This window comes from Somniosus microcephalus, chromosome 11 (assembly GCF_052327205.1).
Source record: "Somniosus microcephalus isolate GS21.2 chromosome 11, FLI_Smic_1.0, whole genome shotgun sequence".
NCBI lineage: Eukaryota > Metazoa > Chordata > Chondrichthyes > Squaliformes > Somniosidae > Somniosus > Somniosus microcephalus.
The window spans coordinates 195,662,371-195,675,434 of record NC_140997.1 but is presented as its reverse complement, the minus strand read 5'-3'; the positions used below and the strand labels follow the sequence as shown (position 1 = coordinate 195,675,434).

Sequence of the window (13,064 nt, the reverse complement as noted above, 5' to 3'; positions counted from 1 at the left end):
ATACTCATGTTTCACAGACAAAATATTTTACTACCCAAATACATATAAATGTTAGTTCATTGCACTTACTAAGTATTTTAGTAGAATCATTACTAGCAGAATACTATTTCAGAGATTCTCCTGCAATGGCTTCTCCCCCCACCCCTACCATTACCTCTGGAGATCACCAAGGATCTAGCCTCGGCCCCCTCCTATTTCTCATCTACATGCTTCCCCTCAGCGACAGCATCCAAAAACACGTCCAGTTCCACAGGTATACTGACGAGACCCAGCTCTTCCTCAACTTCTCCACTGCCTATATGTTGCAAGTTTGCTTGTAGGACAGCTAGTCGTGGATGTGCCGAAATTTCCTCTAACAAACACTGGGATGACTGAACAACAACTTGCATTTATGTAGCACCTTTAACATAGTAAAACTTCCCAAGGCACTTCACAGGAGTGTAATCAAGACAAAAATTTACACCAAGCCAAAGAAGGAGACATTAGGATAGGTGGCTAAAAGCTTAGTCAAAGAGATAGGTTTTAAAGAGGGTCTTAAAGGAGAGAGTGGTGGACAGGGTAAGGGAGGGAATTTTAGAGCTTAGGGCCTAGATGGCTGAAGTCATTGTCATCGGTCCTGGCAACAAACTCTGTTTCATAGCTACTGATTCCATTCCACTCCCCGACCACTGTCTCCGGGGTGAACCAGACTGTTACCTCTAGACTCAACTATTCCAATGTTCTCCTGGCCGACCTCCCATCTTCCACCCTCCATAAACCTAAGCTCCACCAAAACTCTGCCGCCCGTATCCTAACTCTCACCTTCCCAGACATGCATCGCCCCTGTGCTCACCGACCTGCACTGGCTTCTGGTCCACCAACGCCTCAATTTTAAAATTCTCATCTTCGTGTTCAAATCTCTCCATGGCTTCGCCCCCTTCCTATTTCTGTAACTTCCTGCAACTCTACAACCCCTCTGCGTTCCTCCAACTCTGGCCTCTTGCGCATCCCCCACTTCCTTCGCCCCACCACTGGCGACTGTGCATTCAGCTGACTAGATCACAAGCTCTGGAATTTCTTCACTAAACCTCTCTACCTCGCTCTCCTCTTTTAAGATGCTTCTTAAAACCTACCTCTTTGATCAAGCTTTAAATCACCTCTCCCAATATCTCCTTTTTTTGGCTTGGTGTCAATTTTTTGCTGATTACGCTTCAGCTTTTGGACGGTTTCCTACGTTAAAGGCAGTACTGTATATACATGCAAGTTGTTATTAAAAAAGTAACCAGTGTTTCCCTGAAAATCACTCATAAAATTAGACAAACTGCTTCAGAAAAATATACTCAATAGTTCTCAACATAAAATAAAAAATAAAATCTATTTTGGCCAAGGCATGGTTCATTGTAGCAATTTCCTGTGTATTGTCAGCTGTGCCAGAAGAATGGGGGAAATGATTGGCCAAGAAGCCAACTGTGGGCTCAGGTGGCGAAACCAGACACTTGTTTGTGGTGGGCACAAGAGCAGTCTTGATAGAGGCTGGTGAACAGATCATTCAGTCCATTTAGTTGACAAGGAAAGAGCATGGCACGTAAGGGGGACCAATAATGAGGCAAGAAAACAAACAGATTTGAGGGAAAGGAGAGAGACAGTAGATTTAAGTTACATTTGAAAGGTCTTATGCTTTACCTTCTTGTGCAAATTGAGAATGTTATTACAATAATATTAACATATTTGGAGATAGCTCAAAGCAACAGTTTACAGTTTTAATTACCATCGAGTTTTTTTTACCCTCTCCAATTATTAACAGAATATTCTCTTCCTACTACAGTAAAAACTACTTCCCCTGGTTTCAGGTTTACTTAACTCATTATCATGCTAATTAAAAAGTTGACCCTTACCTCTCAAGCTCTGCTATTTTCTTATCTCTGTCACTTTTCTCAGTCTCAACTTCCTTCAAGATCTCCAAGAGTCTTTCAGCTTCAGCCTGGGATTTGCCAGACTCCTCTTTGTAGTATGCCACATCCTTCTCAAGTTGTCTCATTTTCTCACACAATTCTGGGTTCAAGCGAGCATCCTCTTCGGCATCATGAGCCTTTTGCATGGAAAGTAAAGAAAAAATAAAAGTGACACCGTAACAATAAACATCATGTTTTAATTTCTGAAATGTGATACTATAGCACAGCACTTCATAATTTATTGAACACACACACACACACTTCCATGAGTTGCATAACAAGCCTAACACACATGCTTTAAAGTAGAGCACAGTTTTACCAATAAAAGAATTCAATTATATTATCTTGGATGGGGGCTGAAATACTATGAATGACAATGCAGGAAAATTTGCAGCCAAAGTTATTGATACTTTAGACTTCAAACAAGCGCACACAAAATAAGCACTGCAAAGTTTGGCCTACCCTATGTTCCTCATAATTCCTAATTGGTATCTTGAAAACAAAACCAAGCACATAAGACAAAACAAGGCAGACGAGGATGAGAAAGAAAATGAAACTAAAACAAATTGCAACTTATAGGATGAAAAAAGTACAGCATTATTCTTCTGAGGAGGCTAAATTTCTTTGCAATGATGTTTTGTACCATCAAATTGTATTAGATGCTAAACTGACCAAAAGTATAAGTACAACTGCATCATCCAATACAGTACTGTTAGTTACTTTAAATTTTGTATGTGTTGAATAGAAACTGCTGGGCTTTGATCAACATATTTCTAAACATGAGGATAATATAGGAGCACTGTTACTAATTATATGCATCATTTTTTCAGTAAACTTGATTTTTTTGTAAATTGTACTGCCAAACTAAGCAACATTCTGTTGTGTACTATCATTCAGAACTACTTAAACATATGCCATTAAAACCAGTGGTTTATTACCTCTAATTTATTAGGTATGTAGCAACTGATTAAGAGAGAGATGAGAACAAATTCATCATTCATTACCAATTTAAATACTACTGAAATAAATCCAGAAAAGACAATGCAAAGTAGTCTTTGTGTCACTATATACGCATCAGTAATAAAACATCTTAATGTCTGGGTTCAACATTAAAGTGTTCTTCATTTATTGTCATTTATTTATATTAGATTGGCAGGATGAAGAAAAGCAGATTGACCAGCTTTCGAAAAGGTAATGAACACAATGAAACGGGTTACTGTTAACAGTATTAATTCCATGATCTGAGTCTCAAGAGAGCATAGTTAACATATAATAGTTCATTCAGATGCCAGCAGTCCATGGATACAGTTTAAGAAATAATTCACTTAAGTTAATTCTTCAATTATAGTCTAATCTCAAAAGTTGCTGTATTTTTGTGCGAAGACACATGCCCAGAAGTACAAGAATCAAAATTTGAATTTACTACAACCTAAAAAGTGGTGTTTATGTAGCATTTGCAAATTTGCACATTAAGTTCACAAAAACAGCAAGAAAAGTAAATACAAATCTTTAAAGCTGATGAACAAAATTAGCTACTTAAAATATTAGGTTCTGAATAGTTTAGTGAAAATCAATCATTCAATTGCAGAAAAAACAGGAATTTAAGTAACAAAGTAACTGAAACATGCAAACTTGAACAAATTTAATTTGATTATAAAAAAGTTAACCCTCTAAGTGCTCCCAGTTCTGCAATGAATTCCTATGTCTGACAACAGTCTAGGCACAGAACAAAAGGTGTCTGTGTTCCCCATTATGGTTCTTCATGACAATCAAGGATTTCATGACAAGAATTTTGAGTGTAAACCTTTGCTATAAAATATGCCAGTGTTACCAATTTGTCAATTATCGCATCCTAACAAGTTGAAAATATTAGGGCATGCCAAAATATAACTAAATTTGGTCTGTGCATAAACTGTCAGTCTGCCAAGGTTCTGTAGACTTAAAGGTAGTATCACAAGAAACAATACCGTGGTTTCACTAGGTCAGTTTCAAATTAGTTACCATTTAACCATAAGCAACCAAGACCTTGAAGTCTACATAGCTTACTTATTCCAGCATGACTGAAAATTGCGATCGTCTGAAATGTTTGCAGAGCTGCACTTAGGTATAAGCACAATGTTAGGTCAATGGGTCCTCATGCTTTCATATGTTACAGAGGGCATTTTAGAACCACTTACTGGTGTGTACATCTGATTGAACAACTGCTCAGCTTGCTACATTGCAAAGTTGGGAAGGAATGAAGCACAGACAGGAAGAAGGAAAGATTCAGGAAAACAGCATTAGCTCAACAAATCCAATGAATTTACACAGCACAACGTCTCTTAAAAGTAGAAATTTAAGTTTCCAAACATTCCACAGTGCAAGTGAGAGGCACTAAGGAAACATAAATGTTGTTTTTGGCTCATAAAAAGAATAGCTAGAGTAAGAATTTTTAGGTTTGTGTTACTTTCCTTTTTTTTCCTCCCCAAGTTAAATAGTCCATGAAATAAAGCAAGCGTCCCACCACTGATGATACATTTAAGTGTTCTGCTCAAGTGATGAATCACTGAAAGCACTGTTAGTTTATTAAGGCTATAATTAATCAGAAGTCTTCAAAGTTGGTTGTGAAGATAAGCTTGATTAAATCAGGTTATTAAATTTAACGTCTTATTCTTTTTAATGCAAACACAATTTATTTAACAGATTTCAAAGGAAGTGCAATCTTGGCAAGACAAACAATAGCTGTTCGCTGACTTTAACCCGGCTAACTTTGGAATTCGTCATTAATGCACTATTTCCTATAAGTACTTATTTATTATTATTATGAGTATACATTCATTCAATTCTGATATTTAATTCTACATTTTAAAGGTCCCTGAAAGCCAAAAGGACAGCTTTTGTAACAGAAAGGTCCATTTATTTAATGACAGTCAACCCCATAAAACAACGGGATTGTACCATGTAGGGGCTTTCAGAACAAATTGTACATTACATGAATAAAAAAAACTCGAGGATTTTTAATAATTGACATCAAAATTTCCTGCTGCAATGAAATTAATTTAGTGAAAATTCAGTGGCACTTTTGACCAGAAAAGGAAATGCCAGGATTGTAACAAACAGGAAATGCCAGGATTGTAACAAACAGGACCACCGATTTGATGGTAAAATATCACACTTGTGATTGATTGTACAATTAAAATCAATTTCATGTTCAAACCTTTTGTTACATTTTCATTGGCAATGGTATTTGTAACAGAATTGTATCAATATAGGTTACAACTTTTTCACAAAATGAGCTGTAATACACAATTTGAAAGTTTTGATGAAAACAAATTTGTAAATACATTCCATTGGTATTTGCACCTTAAAAAAATATGTTGAACAGTTACACCCTCATTATTATAGCACTGCTTCTGTTTATGAATCAGTGCGCGTGCAGAGCTCTAAGCTATACTGCCATTCACACCAGGGTGGGAGATGAGGAAATGGATACGAGCTCAGTGCATGCACCCTGAAAACACAGGCATGGGACTGTGATTTATGATGTACTGTTAATTCTATTACTTTCTGATTCAGAGTTGCTTTTTCTATAAATTTTACAAGTGTTCAGCCGGTATACATGGCATTGTACCATGAAAAGGATAAACTGCTGTGAATTCAACTGTTGGATGCATTTTCACAAAGGTCATTGCAGTATTGGTACTACCATGGTACACTTAGAGGCTCGGCATACGGAAAGTCTGTGACATAATAGCAGCCCCAAAAGTGTGCTGTAAGAGATGGGGTGTTAAGATTTGGATACAGAGTGTAATTTCCTTCCACAGCTAAAAAAAAGCAAATGAAAGCAATACCTTTAAGCAATAAACTATTACGTCTGGTTATGGCATATAATTTTTTTAAATATGAAATATCAAACTTATTATAGCTTTAACTGTGCTGACAAAATATAGATATAAATTTAAACATACTGTGTACAGTATAAAAAGCAGTACAGACCAGATCCAGCCTCCAAAGATTTCAAAATTTATATGCTCATACTGATCATTTGTTTATAATACTTGTTTTTTAAACAAATGTTATTGTTTCCAAATTCTGTTAAGAAGATGTAAGAGTGAAAATGGTTAATGAAGACATTCGCGTTTTGTTGCATTAAGGAAAGTTGATTTTTCCCAAAACATTGGTATACGTGGAACTTTTGAAATCAATGCTATACAATACAGTGCAGGGAGAACTTTAAATTTCAGTTTTATTAAATGAAAAGGTGCAAAACTATTTTAATGACAGTCTAACTAATGATTACATAAATTGCTCAGACATTTTCTAACCTTCCCCACCTTTGTTCTTTGGGGGGGGGGGGGGGGGGGGGGAGGGGAGGGAGAAAAATGAATGCCATATGAATTATGTGGTGACAGGTCTATTAAAACTATTGAAAAAATTAAGCAGGCCCTATATGCTCCACATGATTTGTTTCAAAGAAAAAGTGACATTTAATAATGAATTACTACCAAACCCACTTGGTATACGAAAAAGGACTTTCTGAAAGCTAATATTTTCAGCACCAAGAAAGTAACTACCAAGTTATTTAAATAAGTTTCTCATCCAGGTTAATGTATTTTTGTATTTTATTGTATTCATGTATTTTTACATTGTTAATGTAGACTTATCCTATTGGACAAGTTCAAGAATTTTTAATTACATTTAATATAAAATGGATTGGTCATTTAAATGAGGATTTTCTTTAAAAATGCTCGTTACTGAGCAGAAAACCAACAATATTAAAACATCAAACAGCAGACATTTGGATTCCGTCTACATGACTTTCAGCCAAAATAAACTAAGTTACATCACAAAGGGAGCCAGCAAAAAAAATCACAGGGCCAATGGAATGCTTATCATCACATTATTTTACATTTCTAAGATAATTATCACTTCACTGAAAATCAGCAGCAGTGATTCATATACTATAGGTAAATGGTATTCAGCTTTCCAAAGTTTCTTTTAGAGCAGATTGGAAACAGTTTGCTTGCATTTGTTATTTGTCTTCATTTGGTAATGAGCGTTTGCCAAGTGTTTACGTGAAAATTCACATGTTTCGGTGGTTGCTTTACAAACTCTCTTTGTACTTTGCCTGTTTTGATAACAATCAGTTTGGATTCCAGCAAGCAAGAAATTGTGAAGCATTGTGGATCTTTGCGATGTTTACTTGAAACAAAATTGTATGGTCTGAAATTCCTCTTTTAATGAACAATGAGAGAATGCGTGGTGCTCTCTGCAATTAATGTCCTGCTAAAGAAATTGCAGGAATGTGCAGCTTCAGAATGTGTGATTTCTGAGAATGCAACTTTGCTAATTACGGCAGAAAAAACAGTATTTTGCCATTTTTTGTCAAAAGTAGAATCTCACCCCCAACATGTCAAAGATCCCGTTTATCTCTTGTAAATCCACAGAATCACCTGACACGGGGGAAATCCCTTCTTTCAACAAGGAAAAGGCAATTTTTTTTAATGCTGGGATTAGGTTAGACATTTGAGAGATCAGAACTAAACAAAATTAAGTTTTTAATGCTCTCCTCCCCCAGGTTGTCTTGATTCCCCTTTGATAAGACACTATCCTCACTATACTGAGTGACAAGACTCATGACGAGATCTTCCACTGTTCTGCAGAGACTGGTCAAGAGAAGGCCTTTTTTTTGCAGTGAAAAAGACATTTCTATATGCTACAACATAGCAGAGGAGAATGAAAGGTATTTAAGGCATTTGAATATCAACTAATGACCAAACAGAACTACAAAATCACTGCTTTGCATCCAGAAGTGCTGTACCACAGAGAAAGAAAGACAGAAAGAGAGACTTGCATTTATATAGCGCCTTTCACGACCACCGGACGTCTCAAAGCGCTTTACAGCCAATGAAGTACTTTTTGAAGTGTAGTCACTGTTGTAATGTGGGAAACGCGGCAGCAAATTTGCGCACGGCAAGCTCCCACAAACAGCAGTGTGATAATGACCAGATAATCTGTCTTTAGTGATGTTGATTGAGGGAGAAATATTGGCCAGGACACCAGGGATAACTCCGCTGCTCTTCTTCGAAACAGTGACTTGGGATCTTTTACGTCCACCTGAGAGAGCAGACGGGGCCTCGGTTTAACGTCTCATCCGAAAGAGAATAATATTCTCACACTGAGGAATCTGGTTAGATCAGGGGTTGGGGAAAAAAAAGAACCAGGTATAATATGAAACCATGACTGTAAAGAAACTCTATTATCAACTGTTTTCCGGAAGTCGACTCCAATTGCGAGTGCCTCTTCCTGAGATTCTAAGGGCTACATCAGAAAGTTAGCTCGAGGGGCATCTTGGATGACCTAATAGCTTAACAGGATCATCCACAGTAAAAAAAAAAGGCAAATACATTATTTTAAAACAAACTGCAAGAGAAACAGTGTAATGTGTCAATTAGGGAAAAATCTGAGAAATATTTTTTGTCAAACAGATCAAACATCCTAATTTCAAGGATTCTTTTCAGGTTGGGTTATTTGGAACATTTATCAATGTCTGTAATAATCCTTCCTTTATTTAAAATGGTGCTGTACAATTTCCAAAATTATAATTGCAACCTTTCAATAAAACTACATTCATTAGGTTTAGTCCCAATTTACAAACATTTTGTAATTGTATCCCATAAACTCATATTTCTAAGAGGTAATCGACAAGATTACAGGTCGATCTCTAGATGAATTTTAGAAATCCTATCTCCTGTCTAATCAGTAATTCAGGTCTCATGATACAACTAAGTATGCACCATGTGGAGATCACTTGAAAATTTAAGTTTCTGCCTGCATTAATTATTGTAATGTTGCTGCACATTAATTTATCGAAATGATTTTTCCACTTCCATTCCGTTTTGACATTCTTAATAAATATACTCAAAACAAAATACAAAGAAACAATCTTGGATAATTAGTCATAAAATGACGAGCAACTCAAATCTCTTGACTTATATATTGCAAATCATAGGAAAAGCCCCTTCCCACCTGCAAAACGAGCATGAGAAACCCGAGGAAGAGCTCCCCTGAGCAAAGCTGAGAAAGTTGCAAGGAGCCCAAATTGAAAGGTATTTTACATAGAAAAGTACATATATTCCACTTTTATCAGAGTCAAACAAAAGTACAAGTGAATATGTAGACAGTTAAAAGTACGCTAAAAGCAAGGACAATCTAAATATTTGGTTAACGTGATGTAATTTTGGGGAAAGGAAATTCAAGGTCTTTAAACATGTGACCCAGACTGATTCAATGTCTAGGTCTTATTTTTTGAAATCCTAGCAGGAATCCTTCATTGAACCAAGATTAATTCATAAACAAATTTCAGATTAACACCACTCTTTCCAAATATTAACCAGGAGAAACATTTTTTTTCCAAACTTAACACTTACCTTCTTTAATTGTGCTTCCAACTTACTACATTCTTCCTTTTTTTGCTCTATGGCTATTTCTAGAGTTTTTAATTTGGAATCTTTCTTTAAGCCTGTTGAAGCCAAAGAGGATGCATGTTCCTTCAAGTCAATCAAACTAGACTGAAAGAAAACAAACAATTATCATTGAAAGTAACAGATCATGTTTGGTAGGTTACAATCTAAAAATAAAATTTCAAGTATATTCTTTAATCGTGTTCAATTCTGTGTATATATTTATATCATTTGTCTTTTAAATTAATAGTAATAAATTGCTTTGTAGTGAACTCCATAGGGTAAAGCTCAACACTCCCAGTGGTGAAGTTGCATTTGAAGGGAGTGAGAGTGAGAGAGCAGGCTACAGCATTGTAGCTCTGATTCTCTGAGCTGCACTGCCTTTGAGTGTAGCTCTCAACTGAGTGAGGGAAATCGCTGAATTTACCCTTGTAAAGTAGTTTGGAAAGCCTGATCAGGTTGAGGTGGATTGTAACTAAATTATGCTAAACAGTTAAAATTTATCAATATTTACCCTTCTAGAATTTTGTTCAAACACAGTAGAAATTCATATGGCATGTGCTAAATGTAAAGCATTTTTAAGTTTGATTACTGGGCCTACCTATAGTGAAAGGACTATTGTGATGACACTTGCAATACAAAATGTAATCTCACATTACTAACTAACCTCTTTTTCTGCTAGTTCTGCTTGTAAATTGTTAATCTTCTCTTTAAGATCCTTATTTTCTTTTTTATATGACTCAACCTCTTCCAGCCTTTCACGATCGTCTCTTTCACGTTGCTCCTTGAGACGTTCTATAATTCTTTCCTATAAGTGACAAAAATGAGCCCGACAATTAAAACTAAAGTCATTTACAATTCAAATTTGCAATCGCTGCGTATGTGTGAAAGGTCTGTTTTTATTTGCTGTAATACAAAAGTTTATCATCAGTATTTATGAATGCTTTAAAATGCTACAACAGATATTTGATAGTTTCCATAATTTATAACACACTGTAATAACTACTTCATAAAACGTTGTTTTGAGTGGTACAAACATTTATATGCTATCTCAAGTTATAAAATAAAATCTGAATAATAAACTGCATTTTATGAAGTACAGATACAATTTTCAGTTAATATATTTTCATAAGATATTTGTCTAGTTTTGTGAAAGCACTTGAAAAACATTCCGGTTAGATTTAATATATACACGTTTGATATCCAGATTATTTTAGTCACAGTAAAAATTGCATCCTTTCAAAGTGACCCATTTTTCTTTCAACAATTGAGCCAGAAATTGGAGCCAACAATTGCTAACTTAGAGCAATATAATAATAATAGCCATTAGCAAAACACCTCATTAAGAAACAATTGAATCTCACCATTATAAACTTGTGGGGACCAGGAAAATATCAGTTCTAATCATGGATTCATGTAATTGAGGTTTGAAGTCCTCTCTTGACTGTAATGGAGCTTTAAGCAGAACCATGGGGGGGGAAACAAAGTTTGCAATAACAGAGTTTATTATAACAAGGTTCTACTATAGGCCACAGCTTCTACAACGAAACCACAAAAATTTATGTTGTAAAAAAATGTAATCAGGCAGTTGGTTTTGAGCCTCCAGGGGCCTTGAATGTTTAAAGAGGCAGCACAGATGGGGCTTGATCCCGGAGGCAAGCTTGCTTCTTGGCAAGCTCCGTTACTCCTTGTGCTTTCGCCAGGACTGGTCAACTTAGATCTGTCTATGCTAGATTTGCTATACCAAGATACTTGGTTAAAGGGGGAAATAAACTTTGCAAGTGACTGGGTATTAAGTGTCCTTCATTTCTGACAAAGCTACAGTCAACTGAGCTCTGAAGAACTGCCTTACTCACTCCCCACATAATGTGGCCTGGACTTCCCAAAATGCTTGAGACATGCATGTACCCAAAGAAGCTGTAAAGCTTCAGTTATTCCGGTTGTAGATTCCGATGGAAACAAGAAGATCCTTCTCCAAAGTGAATTGGGATGTATGCATGGTACCCCCCCACCACCCTGATTATGTGATTTGCAGATATATTTGGCAACTAGAGATGCTTATTCCTCTCCCTTTGCAATCTGAACTGAACATCTTTGATTCCTGGCCTGGAGTAGTAGTTCTGGAAAAGTTGGTGCAGGCAGACCCTCCAGTCTTAAAAAGTATTACTGGGTCAAAAGTGAAGTAAATAATTAGCCAGTCACTTCTTAAAATACTGTCTGTACTGTATATGAATAAAGGTTGCATTGCAGAGGTGCACAATATACTATGAGCAGAATCCTGTTGATTAGTAATCCTGGAAAATTTTGACAGTAAAGCATAGCAAGGTGCTCAACTCACCCTTGGTCCAGCAAGAATAAAATGAAGCCTACATACAAGCACCAACATGAACCAACATGGAAAAAGTTGCAATAAACCCACAACAAGCACCATCCTTATAATCCAGAGTCAAGGACAGAACAGAGGACTCTGCCCAGATTCCATCTTGGTTTTATTGCGCAGCCAGTTTGATACCAAAAAGATTGACACCAGTTTAGTCTTGTGGAGTAGAGAGTCATCAGATGAGCTGACAAGATATATTTCTCATCCAGCTTATCAAGGCATCCTGTAGGAGCTTATGCAATGGGGATGCCATTAACTGGTTGAAAAATGCTTAGCACCATAAATTGTATCCTGCAACACAAGCACCAGGGAATTCAGTACTGAAAGCCTGTAAAGTGACTTCTTGAAGTTACCATTTAGCTTCCTGAATCTGTGGAAAACTGCCCAGGTATGTCCTGTCCACAAAAAGCAGGACAAATCCATTCCGGCCAATTACCACCCCTTCAGCCTATTCTCAATCATCAGCAAAGTGATGGAAGGTGTCGTCGATAGTGCTATCAAGCAGCATTTGCTCACCAATAACCTGCTCACCGATGCTCAGTTTGGGTTCTGCCAGGACCATTTGGCTCCAGACCTCATTACAGCCTTGGTCCAAACATGGAAAGAATGAGCTGAATTCCAGAGGTGAGGTGAGAGTGACTACCCTTGACATCAAGACAGAATTTGACTGAGTGTGGCATCAAGGAGCCCTAGTAAAATTGAAGTCAATGGGAATCAGGGGGAAAACTCTCCAGTGGCTGGAGTCATACCTAGCACAAAGGAAGATGGTTGTGTCCTAGGCCCAACCATCTTCAGCTGCTTCATCAATGACCTTCCCTCCATCATAAGGTCAGAAGTGGGAATGTTTGCTGATGACTGCACAGTGTTCAGTTCCATTTGCAACAAGACCTGGATGACATTCAGGCTTGGGCTGATAAGTGGCAGGTAACATTCACGCCACAAAAGTGCCAGGCAATGACTATCTCCAACAAGCGAGAGTCTAACCACCGCCCCTTGACATTCAACGGCATTACCATCGCCAAATCACCCACCATCAGCATCCTGGGGGTCACCATTGACCAGAAACTTAACTGGACCAGCCACATAAATACTACAAGAGCAGGTCAGAGGCTGGGTATTCTGCAGCTAGTGTCTCACCTCCTGACTCCCCAAAGCCTTTCCACCATCTACAAGGCACAAGTCAGGAGTGTGATGGGATACTCTCCACTTGCTTGGATGAGTGCAGCTTCAACAACACTCAAGAAGCTTGACACCATCCAGGGCAAAGCAGCCCGCTTAATTGGCACCCCATCCATCACCTTAAACATTCAC

The 13,064-nt window shown here is 37.2% G+C and overlaps 1 protein-coding gene across 6 annotated transcripts in view; it reads right to left on the bottom strand.

Moving 5' to 3' along the window:
• LOC147111092 (ERC protein 2) overlaps positions 1 to 13,064 on the bottom strand; it is an 885,067-nt gene that overhangs the window by 352,731 nt on the left and 519,272 nt on the right. For 5 of the 6 annotated variants that reach the window (XM_086001631.1, XM_086001634.1, XM_086001635.1 and 2 more), the window contains exons 10-13: positions 10,041 to 10,181; positions 9,341 to 9,481; positions 4,109 to 4,144; positions 1,875 to 2,068 (exon numbers count right to left, since the gene is read on the bottom strand). In XM_086001631.1, the coding sequence (XP_085857757.1) occupies positions 1,875 to 2,068; positions 4,109 to 4,144; positions 9,341 to 9,481; positions 10,041 to 10,181 (512 nt within the window). The remainder of the gene's footprint in view (positions 1 to 1,874; positions 2,069 to 4,108; positions 4,145 to 9,340; positions 9,482 to 10,040; positions 10,182 to 13,064) is intronic. The other variant, XM_086001633.1, reaches the window with a different exon arrangement.